General features: G+C 39.1%; 1 protein-coding gene across 7 annotated transcripts in view; it reads right to left on the bottom strand.

Moving 5' to 3' along the window:
• SDHAF4 (succinate dehydrogenase complex assembly factor 4) overlaps positions 1-18,133 on the bottom strand; it is a 40,477-nt gene that overhangs the window by 16,385 nt on the left and 5,959 nt on the right. The window contains exons 2-5 of one of the 7 annotated variants that reach the window (XR_009558862.1): positions 12,928-13,077; positions 2,810-2,940; positions 2,346-2,402; positions 32-914 (exon numbers count right to left, since the gene is read on the bottom strand). Coding sequence is in view for 3 of the 7 variants with exons in the window: in XM_030859220.2 (XP_030715080.1) it covers positions 2,831-2,940; positions 12,928-13,077 (260 nt within the window). In the remaining 4 variants the exon portion in view is untranslated. Of the gene's footprint in view, positions 1-31; positions 2,941-12,927; positions 13,078-18,133 lie in introns of those variants that run through there. The other 6 variants (XR_009558860.1, XR_009558863.1, XR_009558861.1 and 3 more) reach the window with 6 other exon arrangements.

The following is an 18,133-nucleotide window of genomic DNA, read 5'->3' as shown; positions in this document are numbered from 1 at the left end:
CCCCCCCCAAGAAAAAAAATTAGAAACCTCAGAAGATTCCAAATCTTTTAGTATTTTGGGTGGTTTAAAGAAAGATGCATTACTCTTTTATAAATAAATTCCTAAAAGAATTTGGGGCATTCTTATAGCAGTTTAAGGTTGATTTAGGATTATTTTATCTCACCTGAGGGACCCAGCTGGCCCAATTCTAGAATACCGGGCCAGGAAACTTATTACAGGGGACATTGTGAGAAGGAAACAATCCCAGCTTCTGGGCACTGAATGAGACCAGGCTGCAGGTGCTGAAGGAAGGTCAGTCCAGCAGGCTTGACACTGCACACAAAAATGTCACAGTAATAGGTGTAGTTCACACACATGCGGTCCCACAGGGAAAGAGACTCGCCATAAAGCAGCAGGAGTGGTATCACGTGCAGACAGAACATGGCAAGAGGGAACCTGCGAGCAGGAACTCAACTTAGTTGTTGATCACTAGGGAGGTGGCACTGGGAAGAATGCCTGCAAGGTAGTAGGGCTTCGTTTCTACTAAGAAAGACAGGGCAACGGTTTGGCAAAGCAGGTCTGAGAGGAATTTTGTGTACAAATAATGAAGACAAGGATCCAGTTCATCAAACTGCAGGTCTTAACCCAGCCTAGTCACTGCTCCTGAGATGCAAGGCCAATGCCCTAGTAACAGCAGCTCGAGTACTGTAACAGGTTCCTGTTGCTGCACATTACTGCAAACCCAGTGGCTTAAAGCAACAAACATTGTTCACAGCTTCCTTGGGTCCGGAGTCTGGGTACTGGGTAGCTGGGTCCTCTGTTCAGGGCCTCACCAGGCTGAAATCAAGGTGTCGGCTGGAGCTGGGATCTCATCTGAGGCTCAGAATCCGCTTCCAGTCCCATTCATGTGGTTTGCAGACTTCAGAGGCTTGTGGCTGCAAGAAGACCGAGGTTCTTGTTTTCTTGTTGGCTGTCAGCAGGGGAGCTTTCAGCTCCTGAAAGCTGCCTTCAGGAGCTAGTCCATGGCACTTTCACAACAGAGCATCTTACTTCTTCAAATCCAGCAGGAGAACCTTCCTCCAGTTGGCTACAGTGGATTCTTACACAGGTAACTGGAGCCCCAGAATGACTATTCCATCATCGTTGCCATATAATGTAACTTAATCAAGGGAATGACTATCTCATCATATTCACATGCACACCAGGGAGAGGGAATCTCGGGGGCCATTGTGGAGTTCTGCTGGATGATTCAAAATTGAGCCTACGTTTGCTGAGTGTTTATTAAATGCTCAGCACCATGCTGCAATTGGGGGTACAAAACTGAATGAAATAAGTCAGGAATATAAGACAGATAGGGAAGCCCACGGACTGATGGAGGATGCAGAATTGAAAATTAATTCTAAAACAAGTTAGTATGTCTGTAATAGTTGAATGTGGAAATGACACAGAAAAGATAGTCAAGGAAGTGAGGTATAGCTTGATACGTGTTTTCTAGGCAGACAGTAAAGAAGAGGGCATTTCAGGCAGAAGGCATGTTTATCTACCCACACGTCTAAGAGGCTGTGAGTAGTGGGGCTTGACTGGGAAGGAGGGGCCTGAACAGATGGAAAGGGTCAGAACAGGAAGGACACAGAACTTAAGACTTCATCATGGACAGGAACCACCAAGGAACTTGTGAAGGGATATTAGTACATTAAGGTCACAGAGACCAAGTTACACAAAGATAAAAAAAACTGACGCCACAAAAATAAGAAAAATTTCAACATAAATAAGCACAAGTGAAAAGCAAAAGTCTCATATAAATTGATAACAAAAGACCAACATCCAACAGAAAATGAGCAAAAGATAAGAAAAAGCAATTAACAGAAGACACAAAAGGCTGATCAACATAGAGAAGAGTGTTTAACATCACTTGTGATTAAGAAAGTGAAGATTCAAATAGTGAAACATCATTTTCACTATGAAATTGTTAGGATAACAGTATACAAAACATGTATACTTACTTAGATTACTGAAGGACAATACGTCAAAGGGTAAGCAGGTGTAGAGATTTTATAGACCATTCTTGTTTTCTTCTTTATACTGTTTTCTAAATTTCCCCAATGAACTTGTATAAATTCTTAAAATAGTACCTAACATATTCATTTATTTTAAGAGAGAAAAAGCGTCTAATGAGAAACCGCAGTCCCTGTCCACCCAACTCGCCTCCAGAGGCAACTGCTTTCAGCTCTTCTAGTGTGCACTGCTCCAGGTGGTGTACATGTATTCACTCATTTAATCTTCTCAACTGTCCTACGAGGTGGAACTAGGATTATCTCCAATTTACACATAAGGATACTGAAGCACAGAGAAGTTAAATAACTTACCCAAGGTCACATAAGCTAGTAAGTAGTGGAGCTGGGATCTGAACCCAAGTGATCTGGCTCCAGAGTTAAAGATTTTCTGCTGTTACTGTGGCCTTACCGAACTATAATGCATTACTTAACTCACATTTATAAAGTCACTATTACCTAGCACATGGCAATGAAATCATTTTAAAAAAACGTTGTTTTACTTACATTTGTATCTTATAAGCAACTGATTAACTTAAACTGAAACATGATGAAATAAAAGTTTGCAGCTCTAATCATCACTGAAATATCCTAATACATTTAAATTAAAATTAATGTGCTAATATTTCCTCTTTCCTGATTTATAACAGCATATTTTCTTCCAAAGCTATCAAATATATTTTTAAACACATTATAGAAATTAGATGACTTAAAGGATATACAGAAAGAAAATAATCAAAAATAAGTTAATTCAGATGTACACAATCAGAAAAAGATACTGAAGTTAACGAATATGTGGCTTAAAAATCAATACAGCGTCCTTTTCGTTCCCAATCTCCATATCGGGTAGGTTCTGGGCCCCTGGGTCCACCTCTTTCTTTGGTAACAGGATTAACATCATCTGGAAATTCTGAAGAAAGACAGAGATGTAAAAAAAAGCAGTCAATGGAGATGGGAAAAGCATTATGGTCAATTCTGCAGACGAGGCTGCAGAGCTGACAGTTAACAGGCTGCATGCTACTGATGAGGCTACTACTATGCGGTCCTTAAACAAACTCTCCCCAGAGAGTGGTTCCTCTCCCCAGTTTGAGAAATCACTTTAGCATCCAATCTTCATATCCAATCTACTTTATTTCCTGCATTAGTGACTTAGAATTCTCAGAGGACTCTCAGGCCCTCATCTGAGGAGTGGCTGGGTTAGAACAGAAGGAAAGGGGTGCAGAGAATACAGAGTACAAATCCACAGGGTTTGGAAGGCTTTGAAACAAGATTACTTTGATTCAATGCCTTATTTTTCTTAACAGTGAAGTGGGTACAACCATCATACCTGCCTTACTATCTTGAGAAATAAAAAAAGAAATGCATGTAAAAGGTCTAGCACAGTGCCAGCTACATAAGAATGCTCAAATAATTTTAGCTATGAGTATTAATTTTCCTCATCATACAGTTTTGGCTTCAGCAACTGGTTCCCGGAAACTGCCATTTATGGGCATAACAGCTGTTATTATTGTTAACAGTGTATGTTCATAATAGGATTTTCCGTTTTGAGTCAGGCCCAATTCTGAGGACTTTATACATATTAATTCATTTAACCCTCATAATAATCCTTTGGGACAGGAACAATTATTGTTTCCATTTTATAGATGAGGAAGATGAGACTAAGTGATGAAACTGAGTTTGAATTCACACATTCTGGCTGCAGTCTTGCTCTTAGTACATACACTGTACTGATCTGTACACAGGAAGATCAGGAGAGGAACTAGCTATTTGAAAGAATCCCAATTCTTAAACAATGTCTAATCACTCATTCATTTTCTTTGACGTATAGGTGATTTACAATATTGTATTAGTTTCAGGTGTACAGCACAGTGATTCAGTTATTTTTACAGATTATACTCCAGGAAAAGGTATTACAAGATAAAGGCAATAATTCCCTGTGCTATATATCATTGTTGCTTATCCAATTTATACACAGTAGTTTGTACCTCTTAATCCCATACCCCTATCTTGGCCCCCCCTTCCCTCTCCCCACTGGGAACCACTAGTTAGTTTTCTATACTGTGAGTCTGTTACTGTTTTGCTATATACACTGTTTATTTTTTAGGTTCCACATGTAAGTGATAGAGTATTTGTCTTTCTCTGATTTTTTCACTAAGCATAATATTCTCGAGGTCCATCCACACTGTTGCAAATTTCATTCTTTTTAATGGCTGAGTAATATTCCATTGTGTGTGTGTGTGTGTGTGTGTGTGTTTGTGTGTATCTTCTTTATCCATTCATCTGTTGGTCGCTTAAGTTGCTTCCATATCTTGGCTATTGTAAATAATGCTGCTATGAAGGCTGGGGTGCACGTATCTCTTCAAATTAGTGTTTTCATTTTCTTTGGATATGTACATAGTAGTGGAATTGCTGGGTCATATGGTAGTTCTATTTTCAGTTTTCTGAGGAACCTCCATAATGTTTTCCATATTGGATGCACCAATTTACATTCTCACCAACAGTGTAAGGAAGGTTCCCTTTTCTCCACACCCTCTCTAGCATTTATTATTTGTTGACTTTTTGATGATGGCCATTCTGACCAGTGTGAGGTGGTACCCCACTGTAGTTCTGATTTGAAATTCTCTAATAATTAGTGATGTTGAGCATTTTTTCATGTGCCTGTTGGCCATGTGTATGTCATCTTTGGAAAAATGTCTATTCAGGTCTTCTGCCCATTTTTGGATTGGACTGTTTTTTTATATTGAGTTGTATGAGCTGTTTATATATTTTGGATATTAACCCTGTGTTGGTCATATCGTTTGCAAATATTTTCTCTCATTCACAGGTTGTCTTTTCATTTTGTCCACGGTTCCTTAGCTGTGCAAAAGTTTTTAAGTTTAATTAGGTCCCATCTGTTTACTTCTTTTGCCTTAGGAGACAGATCCAAAAAAATATTGCTACAATTTATGTCAAAGAGTGTTCTGCCTATGTTCTCTTCAATGAGTTTTATGGCTTCAGGTCTTACATTTAGATATTTAGTCCATTGAGTTTATTTTTGTATATGGTGTGAGGAAATGTTCTAATCTCATTCTTTTACATGTAGCTGTCCAGTTTTCCCAGCACAACTTACTAAAGAGATTGTCTTCTTCCATTGTATATTCTTGCCTCCTTTGTTGAAGATTAATTGACCAAAGGTTCATGGGTTTACTTCTGGGATCTCTATTGTGTTCCATTAATCTATGTGTATGTTTTTGTGCCGGTACCATGCTGTTTTGATTACTGTAGCTTTGTAGTATAGTCTGAAGTCTGGGCGCTTGACACCTCCAGATTTGTTCTTTTTCCTCCAGATTGTTTTGGCAATTTGGGGCCTTCTGTGGTTCTATATGAACCTATATGAATATATGAATCTATATTTGTTCTAGTTCTGTGAAAAATGTCATGAGTATTTTGATAGGGATTGCATTTAATCTGGAGATTGCGTTGGGTAGTATGGCCATTTTAACAATATTAATTCTTCCAATCCAAGAGCACAGGATATCCTTCCATTTCTTTTATCAATTTCCTTTATCATTGTTTCATAGTTTTCAGAGTACAGGTCTTTCACCTTTAAGTTTATTCCTAGGTATTGTATTCTTTTTGGTGTGATTTTAATGGGGATTTTTTTTTTACTTTATCTTTCTGATAGTTCATTATTAGTGTATGTAAAGGAAACATTTCTGTATATTAATCTTGTATTCTGCAATTTTACAGAATTCATTTATTAGTGCTAATAGTTTTTTGGTGGAGACATTAGGGTTTTCTATATATAGTATCATGGATCTGCAAATAATGACAGTTTTACTTCTTCCCTTCACATTTGCATACCTATTTATCTTCCTTGTCTGATTGCTGTGGCTAGAACTTCCAATACTATATTAAATAGAAGGGGCAAAGAGTGGGCATCCCTGTCTTGTTCCTGAGTTAGAAGAAAGGCTTTCAACTTTTACTGCTGAATATGATGTTAGCTGTGGATTTGTCATAAATAGCCTTTATTATGTTGAGATATGTTCCCTCTATACCCACTTTGGTGAGAATTTTATAATGAATGGATAATGAATTTTGTCAAATGGTTTTTCTGCATCTATTGAGATGATCAGTTGGTTTTTATCCTTCCTTTTGTTAATGTGGTATATCACATTAATTGATTTGCAAATACTGAACAATCTTTGTGTCCCTGGAATAAATCCAAATTGATCATCATATACAATCCTTTTAATATATTTTTGGATTCAGTGTGCTAATATTCTGTGGAGGATTTTAGAATCTATATTCATCGATATTGACCTGTAATTTTCTTTTTTTGTAGTGTCTTTGTGTGGTTTTGGTATCAGGGTAATTATTGGTGGCCTTGTAGAATGAATTTGAGAGTGTTCCATCCTCTTCAATTTTTTGGAATAGTTTGAGGTGGTTAGGTATTAGCTCTTCTTTATATGTTTGGTAGAATTCTCCTTTGAAGCTGTCTGGTCCTGGACTTTTGTTTGCTGGGAGTTTTTAAATTACAGATTCAACTTTACTACTAGTGATCAGTCTGTTCAAGTTGTCTATTTCTTTTTGATTCAGTCTTGACAGGTTGTATGTTTCTAGAAATTTATCCATTTTTTATAGGTTGTCCAATTCATTGACATATAACTGTTAGTAGTGTTCTCTTATGATTTTTTGTATCTGTGGTTTTTGCTGTTCCTTCTCCTCTTTCATTTCTTATTTTATTTGGGTCTTCTCTCTTTTCTTCTTGGTGATCCTTGCTAAATGTTTACCAATTTTGTTCATCTTTTAAAAAAAACAGCTCTTGGTTTTACTGATCTTTTCTATTGTTTTGTTGATCACTATTTCATTTCCCCTCTGATCTTTATCTCCTTCCTATCGCTGACTTTGGGCTTTGTTCTTCTTTTTCTAATTCTTTTAAGTGGCAGGTTAGGTTGTTTACTTGAGATTTTTCTTCTTTCTTGAGAAAGGCCTGTACTGCTATAAACTTCCTTCTTAGAACTACTTTTGCTGCACCCTATAGGTTTTGGAGTGTTGAATTTCCATTTTCTTTGGTCTTGAGGTATTTTCTGATTTCCTCTTTGATTTCTTCATTCACCCATTGGTTTTTTAGTAGCATGTTGTTTTAGTCTCTAAGTATTTGTTCTTTTCCCATTCTTCTTTTTGTAATTGATTTCTAGTTTTATACTGCTATGGTCGGAAAAAATGTTTGATATAATTTCTATCTTCTCACATTTTTTTGAGACTTGTTTTATGGCCTAGCATGTGATCTATCCTGGAGAATGTTCCATGTGCACTTGAATATAATGTGTATTCTGTTGTTTTTGGATGTAATGTTCTGTACATATCTGTTAAGTCCAAGAGGTCTATTGTGTCATTTAAGACCAGTGTTGCCTTATTGATTTTCTGTCTGGATGATCTGTGCATTAATGTAAGTGTGGTGTTAAAGTGCTCTACTATTATTGTGAATTTCTCCCTTTTTGTCTGTTAGTATTTGCTTTATATATTTAGGTGCTCCTGTTTCAAGTATTTATGTTAATGATAACATCCTCTTCTTGTATTGATCCTTTTACCATTATATAATGCCCTTCTCTGTCTTTTGTTACAGTCTTTGTTTAAAGTCTACTTTATCTGATATGAGTATTGCTACCCCCACTTTCTTGTCATTTCTGTTTGCATGAAATAACTTTTTCCATCCCCTCACTTTGTCTGTGTCTTTGGCTCTGAAGTGAGTCTCTTGTAGGCAGCAAATAGAAGGGCCTCATCACCCTATGTCTTTTGATTTTTTAGTTCTTTGACATTTAATTTCTGATAGGTATATAGTTAATGCCATTTTATGTTTCCTAGTTGTTTTTCTATTTCTTTGTTCATTTCTTCTTTTCGTTTCTTCTCTTGTGGTTTGATGATTTTCTTTAGTAGTATGCTTGTATTCTTTTTAGTTTTATCTACTGTAGTTTTGATTTGTGATTACCATGGGATTCATATATGTTGACCTGTAACTATATCTACTTGGTTTGAACTGATAGTCATTTAAGTTCAGATGCATTTGAAAAGATCTACAGTTTTTACACCTCTCCCCTACATTTTATGTTTTTGATGTCACATTTTAGATCTTCATGTTTATCTCTTAACTGTTTATTGTAGTTACAGTTGCTGCTACACTTTTTTTTTAAGTTCATCTCTTTCTTTTTAATTCCTTGCCAAACAGTCAGTAACAACCAACAGATATTATTAAGGTTCAGTTTTCCAGCCCTTCCCTTACAGCTACAAGTTCATTAGGTATGTGGGGTCTATGTCCCAGGTCACTGCAGGCAACAGTTAACCAAATGCTTTTACAATTTTTTGTTTTTAATCTTTGTACTGGCGTATTTAAGTGGTTGATCCTCAGTCCTTACTATATATTTGCCTTTCCTATCAGGATTTCCCCTTTCCTACAGCTTACTTCTTTTCCACCCAGAGAAGTCCCTTCAACATTTCTTTTAAGTTAAGTTTAGTATTGATGAACTCTTAGCTTTTGCTTATCTGAGACGCCCTTTATCACTCCTTCTATTTTAATGATAATCTTGCTGAATAGAGTACCCTAGGTTGAAGGTTTTCCCTTTCGGGACTTTGAATATGTCGTGCTGCTCCCTTCTGGCCTGTAAAGTTTCTGCAGAGAAATCAGGTGACAGACTTATAGGGACTTCCTTGTGTATGACACTGTTTTTCTCTTGCTGCCTTCAGAATTCGAACTTTTGCCATTTTAATTACGATATGTCTTGGTGTGCATCTGTTTGGGTTCATCTTGTTTGGACCCTCTTCCTGTACCTCAACCACTGCACCGCCAGGGAGGCCCAAAAAAGGCAGTTTTAAAAAATGAAAACAGTCTAAGAGATCTCTGGGATAACATATAAGGAGCCCAGAAGGAGGAGAGAGAGAGAGAGAAGGGAATTGAAAATGTATTTGAGGAAATTGTGACTGAAAACTTCCACAATCTGAAGAAAGAAACAGATCAGGTCAGGACCTGTGCCCCTGGGAGAGGACTCAGAAGAAAATGGAGAATCCATGGCGGAGACCCACCATGGGCAGTGAGTGCTGAGAACCACAGATTGGGTGCCCTAGTCCTGGCGTCCTCCACTGGGGAGACGAGCCCCCTTGGCCGGTTGGAGGGCAACTGGGACTCCCAGGAGGGCAGAGGGACCTGGACTCCGCTTGTGAGGAGGGTGCACGCAAGCTTGGCCCAAAGGCAGGGCAGAGGGAGGTCTGCTCCAGCAGCTGCCAAGTCCTGCGGCGGCCTCATCATGCACCCCAGCCCCAAGCCAAGCCAACTCTCTGGGGCAGCCACTACCAAGAGGAAGACTCAGCCGTGGGACACAGCGGTGACCCAGCCCCAGGGTGGAGCCTGGGAGGGGTAGCGGCAGCCATTGTCGGCACCTACTCAAGTGGCACAGCAGAAGCAGCCCAGACCTCTGACAGCAGCTGGCCTGCCACAGCTCACTCCTGGTACACGCCGAGAGTCCACACGGGCCCCCCGCAGCGCTGCAGTGTGGCTCCACAGCCAGATGGAGGTGACGGGCTGGGGGGCAGTGATCAGCTGAGAGGGTCAAAGTGGACTTGTACCGAGGCTGCATCTGAGTGGAGCATGGGAAACAAATATGTGCACCTGAACAGGCAGTGAGGCAGAGACAGCTCAGACCTCTGTCTGAGGCTGACATGAGCGGAGAGCCCACACAGGCCCCACTCACTTCAGCACTTCCTGCTCTGGGGCAAGGAGAGAGGAAAAGACCCACTTAATGGGAACAGAGCCAGCTCGTGCCTGACCCTCAGGGCTTCTGCTCCAGCAACCTGGGATCAGACCCCACCCCTGATAGGACAGTGACAGCCACCTAGCAGAGGGGAAGTCCTGCCCCACACCTGGCTCCAGCTCTAGCCCCTCCACCAGCAGGCCCACCTCCTACCAAGGAGATAGCTGTCAGCACACCCTGAGGAAAGACATGATTTGCGTCCATGTCAAATTCAGTTCTCCCACAAAAGGCATTGGGCACACGCAGTCTGTATAGGGCCACTCCTACATAAGAACACTCCTTCAAGGTAACTTTCACCTAAATTCACAGAGGCAGGAAAAGTTAAGCAAAATGAAAAGGGAGAGGAACTCCTCTCAATTGAAAGAGCAGTAGAAAACCCCTGAAAAAACCATTAATGAAACAGTTGACTAGATAAAGAATTCAAAGCATTGGTTATAAGAATGTTAACTGAATTAGGGGGAAGAATACATCTACACAGCAATGTTTTTTAACAAGGAACTAGAAAATATAAAAAAAGACCCAATCAGAAATGAAGAATTCAATAGTTGAAGTAAAAAACACACTAGAAGGAATGAATAATGCATAAGTGATCTGGAAGATAGAATAATGCACATCACCCCATCAGAACAGCAAAAAGAAAGGCAGTTTTTTTGTTTTTTTTTTTTTGCGGTACACGGGCCTCTCAGTGTTGTGGCCTCTCCCGCTGCGGAGCACAGGCTCTGGACGCGCAGGCTCAGCGGCCATGGCTCACCGGCCCAGCCGTTCCGCAGCATGTGGGATCTTCCCAGACCGGGGCACGAACCCGTGTCCTGTGTCGGCAGGCGGACGCTCAACCACTGCGCCACCAGGGAAGCCCCTTTGCCCATTTTTGAATTGGGTTGTTTTTGTTGTTGTTGAATTGTAGGAGTTCTTTATTCTGGATATTAATTCTTTTCAAATATATGATTTACAAATATTTTCCCCCATTCTGTAGGTTATTTTTCTCACTTTCTTGATAATGTTCTCATATGAACAAAATTTCTTAATTTTGTTGATGTCTTATTTATCTATTTTCACATTTGTTGCTTGTGCTTTTGGTGTCATATGCATGAAATCATTGTCAAATCCAGGGACATGAAGAGCCTGCCCAATTTTCTTCTAAGAGTTTTACAGTCTTCCCTCTTAAGTTTAGGTCTTCGACATATTTAGAATTAGTTTTTGAATATGGTGTAAGGTAAGGGGTCCAATTTCATTCTTTTACATGTGGATATCCTGTTTTCTCAGCACCACTTATTGAAAAGACTGTCCTTTTCGCCACTGAATGGTATTGGCAATCATGTCAAAAATCAATCAAGCATATACGTGAGTGTTTATTTCTGAGACTGCTGCTTTTGTGTGAGACATTTTAAGGAAGTATTTCCTCTCAGATTTTTATGCTTAGCTAAAACCTTTGAAGAGAAATTTTACCTCTAGATTAATGGCAACTTTTTAAAAGCTTCCATCACCTTGGCTGGTTGATCTGGTTATGAGATTGGGCTTGGTAGAGTGCTATAATCTGAAATATTTAATGAATGAGCAAACCCCCAACGCTTTTATATTCTAGGAAGAATTCCAGACACAGGTCCCTGTATCCTCTACTGGTATCTTCTTGCCTAGGACGCTTCACTTCATAGATGGGTTAGCGCTCATGAGACTGGAAAAACCGGACAAGCAGGGCAGCCTTGCCAAAGTTTCAAAGTGGTATGTTTACATTTATGCTGTATGAAATGCTATTTTTGAATAGCTAATATCTGCACATTTTCCACAATTCAAAGGTACAAAAGGATATAGCATGAAAATAAAGTAGTACTTAAAAAAAAAAGCTTTAAGACATGAAACAAATTTTATATATACTGAATACAAAATAATGTTTAGTCTAGCATCCCTTCTCCCGCCCAAAAACCTCTTTATTCTCCAAAACATCCCCTTCTCTTTCCCCAGCCATGTAGTTACAGTGAGAACAACCACATTTTCACCAGGCCACTGGCCACTGGTTGATTTAGCTGTGGACATCTGATCCAAGGTAGGCCAAGGAGCTCTCTTCTTAAGGAATCTGAAATCAGGACTAAGAAATTGTATTTTCAGTCTTGTTGTTCTCTTGAACTGAGTAGCTACTAGGAGCAGTTACTTTCTGCCCAGTGGACTCAGAAGGGAGTATGGAGACAGAAAACAATGAACAGTAGGTACCAAAGACAAGAGAAGGAAGAACACCCTGGTTTCCATACAGTGTTTAGTCCTGAGGTCCCAGTCTTCTTCTAAGGCCCATCAGCATTACTGCCCTAGGGAGCCTCACTTGTTCCCTGTACCTTAATAACAGCATACCCTACCTTCTGCTTAAGTCTGTTCAAGTAAGTTTCTGTTATTTGCATCTTAATTCATATATTTTGCCATGCGAATAATGGGGTGTAATAAATAAATTAATCAAACATAATCAATCACTACCAGGGACCTGGAAATCTTTTTTTTAACCCATACATACTGACAGTCAATTCAGTAAGTCCCCTACATACGAACCTTCATGATGCAAACTTTCAAAGATATGAACGTGCATTCCATCAACATCAGGGGTGAGTGAAAGTGCAGCTTGCCCTCTGTCTCCTATTGCTGACAATCCTTCAGCTCTACCATCTCCTACCTCCTCTCCCTCCTCCAGTCAGTAAGTCTTCTTGCCTGTTCACTTGATGCCAGCCCCTGTGTGCCAGCTGTTGTATTGCACTACTGTACTTTTCAAGGGACTGTACTGTAAGATTAAAAATGTTTTCTTTGTTTTTGTTTTTTATGTATTATTTGTGTGAAAAGTATTATAAACCTATTACAGTACAGTACCATATAGCCGATCGTGTTAGTTGGGTACCAAGGCTAACTCTGTTGGACTTACGAACAAATTGGACTTACGAATGTGCTCTCGGAACAGAACTCGTTTGTATATAGAGGACTTACTGTATGGTAATTTTATTCATTGTTGAAATGTTCTTTATTACTGTCAATGAAGAATTATAAACAATAACATGCTTCCTTCCTTTCATTTGCTTCTCAATGACAGAAAACACTTTCTTTGAGACCAAAAATTAAGAGAGGAGGTTTACTCTACTCACTTGTCAGTGGTTCTTTCTCTAAATTGGAATCTTCTGGTGCATCAAAACGACCTTCTGGTAACTTTGGCTTCTTAAGGGGTTGTTTGATGGGTTTGGATTTTTCTCCTTGAGAACTTATTTTCCTCAAAGAATGACACAGAATGGGTGATCCTAGCAGAGTGAAGACAGTGAAAAAATAGGAGCTGTTCATTTATTCTACTTCAAAATGTAACACTTTTACTTACTTGTGTTAAGCTTACATATTCACAGTTATCAAAATTAAAAAGTACAGAAGGACACATAGTGACAACCCTTCCCTCTGCCCCTATCTTTCAGACGGCCAGTTCCTTTCCTTGGAGGCAATCAATGCTATCAGTTTGAAAAGAAGAGCTTTGAAATGAGTTAGTTAACCATTATCAAAATTGCAAAAACAGATATAAAATGCGGATTCCTGGGACTTCCCTGGTGGCGCAGTTGTTAAGAATCCGCCTGCCAATGCAGGGGACACAGGTTCGAGCCCTGGTCCAGGAAGATAACACATGCCGCGGAGCAACTAAGCCCGTGTGCCACAACTACTGAGCCTGCACTCTAGAGACCACGCTCCACAACTACTGAGCCCATGCATCACAACTACTGAGGCCTGCGCGCCTAGAGCCTGTGCTCTGCAACGAGACACCACCATGATGAGAAGTCCGCACACCGTAACAAAGAGTAGCCCTCGCTCGCCGCAACTAGAGAAAGCCTGTGCACAGCAATGAAGACTCAACAAGGCGAAAAATAAATAATAAAATAGATTTATTTTTAAAACATTAAATAATAAAATAAAATAAAATATGGATTCCTGTCTGAAGCAATGCCAAAAATACCAGGAATCAGATCATTAAGAGTAACTAAGTAGTAGGAACTTTTCAATGACAATATTTACTATTTAAATCTCTGTAAGTCACAAGGCACTGTATTTAGTATTCTTATATTTAAATCCTAATCATGCCCCTCTTTTTCTGCCAATTAAACATCTTAAACTGTATTGGGCACCTGCAATTTATAAATGAGCTCACTTTCTAGGTTACAATGAGAAAGGTAAACTTTCAGTATTATGAAAGTTATCCAACCCTTGTTGAGATAATGTTCAGTAAGGGCAAAACCACTCTGAAAAATGACTTCAGGGTTGGGGTCTTCAACTTCCTAAAGGAAGAGCTTTAGAGGCAGACAGAGGTGGGTACCAGTTCTGGTCACACCACTGTGGCAGGCACAGTAATGGCCCCCAAAGAGGGTGAGAACCTAATATCTGGAAACTATGTGCAGGCTAGGTCACATGGTGAAGGAGAATTAGGTAAGAGATGGAACTGAAGTTGCTCATCAGATGACCCTGAACTAGGTAGACTGTCCTGGATTACCTGGGTGGGTCAACTGTCATCACAGGGGTTCTTAAAAGGGGAAGAGAGAACTGGAAGAGAGAACCAGAGAGGTGGCAGTGAGAGACAGACTTGATGATGTTGCTGGCTCTAAAGATGGAGGAAAGGGCCACCAAGTCCAGGAACTTGGGCAGCCTCTGGAAGATGGAAAAGGGAGGAAACAGATTCTCCCCTAGAGCACCCAGAAGAAACACAACCCTAACACCTTGGTTTCAGCACAGAGAGACCCATTTCAGACTTCTCACCTCTGGAACTGTAAGGATTTTTAAGCCACTAAGTTTGTGGTAATTTGTTACACCAGCAATAAGAAACTAAAACAAATACTTACTAGTTGTTTGACCTTTGTCAAGTTATTTACCCTTTCTAAATCCATTTCTTCCCCTCTAAATTGAATATAACAGTATCTACCTCATGAGGTTACTAAATAGATTAAACTGGACAATTCAGGCAAAGCACTTAGCACAGTGACAGACTGTATCTATTATTGTTATTATAGAATTATCTGGAAGCTCCTGATAGCATTACACGTAGTTAGGATTTTCTTTCACTACATGTATTTTATTCATATTCCAATAATGACTACATCACCCAACCCCCCGCTTTAAAAAATTATATATATATATACACACACACACACACATACACACATGCAAATAGATATGCACAAGTATTTGTATGTATATATGTCTCCATGTATGTGTGTGTGTATATATATATATATACACCCTCCACAGCCAATTTGGAATTTACATTGACATGTTTGTAAGATTACATAAAGTTAACATTACATACAAACTGCATTAACAATTTCAAAATAGTACATCAGGCTGTTAATTTGCACGTCCACTGCATATATCTCAGTGTCTAGCAACATTGTTGATTGTCTGAATGTCCAACTGTAATGCAGATTAGTCTTCAGCCCACAAAATTCAAGGATTAAGAAAATAAATATACAACTGAATGTATTAAGAAAGCTACAACGACTTACAGAATATAGACTTCTCCCATCTAAATACTCACTTACATAAAATACTTCACATTTATGATACTAATTGGCTGAGAAGAATCTGTGAATCAATAACAATTTCTATACATATTAAAATAAAAACACTTACCTAAAATTTTAATGTATTTATTGAGTTAGACTACAGACCATTCTGCCTTCAAACTTCCACTTCAATATTTCAGGGCATATTTTACTTTTAATTATGTCCTCAAAATAATACTTAGTTAAGCATGCACTAAAAATCAAAAGAGAAAAACCTGCAAAAAAATATCTTGTAAAGCTGCATTTATTTTTATTAAGAAACTATATGGGGGCTTCTCTGGTGGTGCAGTGGTTAAGAATCCGCCTGCCAATGTAGGGGGCATGGGTTTGAGCACGGGACCAGGAAGATCCCACATGCCGTGGAGCAACTAAGCCCGTGCACCACAACTACTGAACCTGTGCTCTAGAGCCCGCGAGGCACAACTACTGAGCCTGCATGCCTCAACTACTGAAGCCCAAATGCCTAGAGCCCGTGCTCTGCAACAAAAGAAGCCACCGCAATGAGAAGCCTGTGCACTGCAACAAACAGCAGCCCCCGCTCACAGCAAGTAGAGAAAGCCCTGTGTGCAGCAACGAAGACCCAACACAGCCAAAAATAAATAAATTTATTAAAAAAAATTATATGGGTAACAGAAATATGAGTTTCTGATTGTACTAATGTATTTCATATAATAATCTGTTCTTCGTTTTTTGTGGTTGACTATTTAGAAAAATATTATATTGAAAATGTTGGTGAATATAAACCACGCACAACTGAAAGACATTCTAGGTCCCAAATCACACGGATGTCCATGCTTGCCACTATTATTCAACATAGTTTTGGAAGTCCTAGCCACAGCAATCAGAGAAGAAAAAGAAATAAATGGAATACAAATTGGAAAAGAAGAAGTAACACTGTCACTGTTTGCAGATGACATGATACTATACATAGAGAATCCTAAAGATGTCACCAGACAACTACTAGAGCTAATCAATGAATTTGGTAAAGTTGCAGGATACAAATTTAATGCACAGAAATCGCTTGCATTCCTATACACTAAGAACGAAAGATCAGAAAGAGAAATTAAGGAAACAATCCCATTCACCACTGCAACAAAAAGAATAAAATACCTAGGAATAAACCTACCTAAGGAGGTAAATGACCTGTACTCAGAAAACTGTAAGACACTGATGAAAGAAATCAAAGATGACACAAACAGATGGAGAGATACGCCATGTTCTTGGATTGAAAGAATCAATATTGTGAAAATGACTATACTGCCCAAAGCAATCTACTGATTCAATGCAATCCCTATCAAATTACCAGTGGCAGTTTTTACAGAACTGGAACAAAAAAATCTTAAAATTTGTCTGGAGACACAAAAGACCCCCAATAGCCAAAGCAGTCTTGAGGGAAAAAAAACGGAGCTGGAGGAATCAGACTCCCTGACTTCAGACTATACTACAAAGTTACAGTAATCAAGACAATATGGTACTAGCACAAAAACAGAAATATAGATCAATGGAACAGGACAGAAAGCCCAGAGATAAACCTACACACCTATGGTCAACAAAAGAGGCAAAGATATACAATGGAGAAAAGACAGTCTCTTCAATAGTTGTGCTGGGAAAACTGGACAGCCAAATATAAAGGCATGAAATTAGAACACTCCCCAATACCATACACAAAAATAAACTCAAAATGGATTAAAGACCTAAATATAAGGCGAGACACTATAAAACTCTTAGAGGAAAACATAGGAAGAACACTCTTTGACATAACTCACAGTAAGATCTTTTTGATCCACCTCCTAGAGTAATGGAAATAAAAACAAAAATAAACAAATTGGACCTAATGAAACTTAAAAGCTTTTGCAAAGCAAAGGAAACTACAAACAAGATGAAAAGACAACCCTCAGAATGGGAGAAAATATTTGCAAATGAATCAACGGACAAAGGATTAATCTCCAAAATATATAAACAGCTCATGCAGTTCAATATTAAAGAAACAAACAATGCAATGAAAAAATGGGCAGAAGACCTAAACAGACATTTCTCCAAAGAAGCCATACAGATGGCCAAGAAGCACATGAAAAGCTGCTCAACATCACTAATTATTAGAGAAGTGCAAATCAAAACTACAATGAGATATCACCTCACACCAGTTAGAATGGGCATCATCAGAAAATCTACAAACAACAAATGCTGGAGAGGGTGTGGAGAAAAGGGAACCCTCTTGCACTGTTGGTGGGAATGTAAATTGATACAGCCACTATGGAGAAGAGTATGGAGGTTCCTTAAAAAACTAAAAATAGAATTACCATATGATCCAGCAATCCCACTACTGGGCATATATCCAGAGAAAACCATAATTCAAAAAGACACATGTACCTCAATGTTCACTGCAGCACTATTTACGATAGCCAGTTAACGGAAGCAACCTATATGCCCATAGACAGACGAATGGAGAAAGAAGATGTGGTACATATATACAATGGAATATTACTCAGGCATAAAAGGGAATGAAATTGGGTCATTTGTAGAGACATGGATGGATCTAAAGACTGTCATACAGAGTGAAGTAAGTCAGAAAGAGAAAAACAAATATCGTACATTAATGCATATATGTGGAACCTAGGAAAATGGTACAGATCAACTGGTTTGCAGGGCAGAAACAAAGACACAGATGTAGAGAACAAATGTATGGACACCAAGGGGGAGAAGCGGCGGGGGTGGTGGTGGTGGTATGAATTGGGAGATTGGGATTGACATATATACACTAATA

This window comes from Globicephala melas, chromosome 14, assembly GCF_963455315.2.
Source record: "Globicephala melas chromosome 14, mGloMel1.2, whole genome shotgun sequence".
Lineage (NCBI taxonomy): Eukaryota > Metazoa > Chordata > Mammalia > Artiodactyla > Delphinidae > Globicephala > Globicephala melas.
The sequence above is the reverse complement of the archived record's forward strand: the minus strand, read 5'-3'. Positions and strand labels throughout refer to the sequence as shown.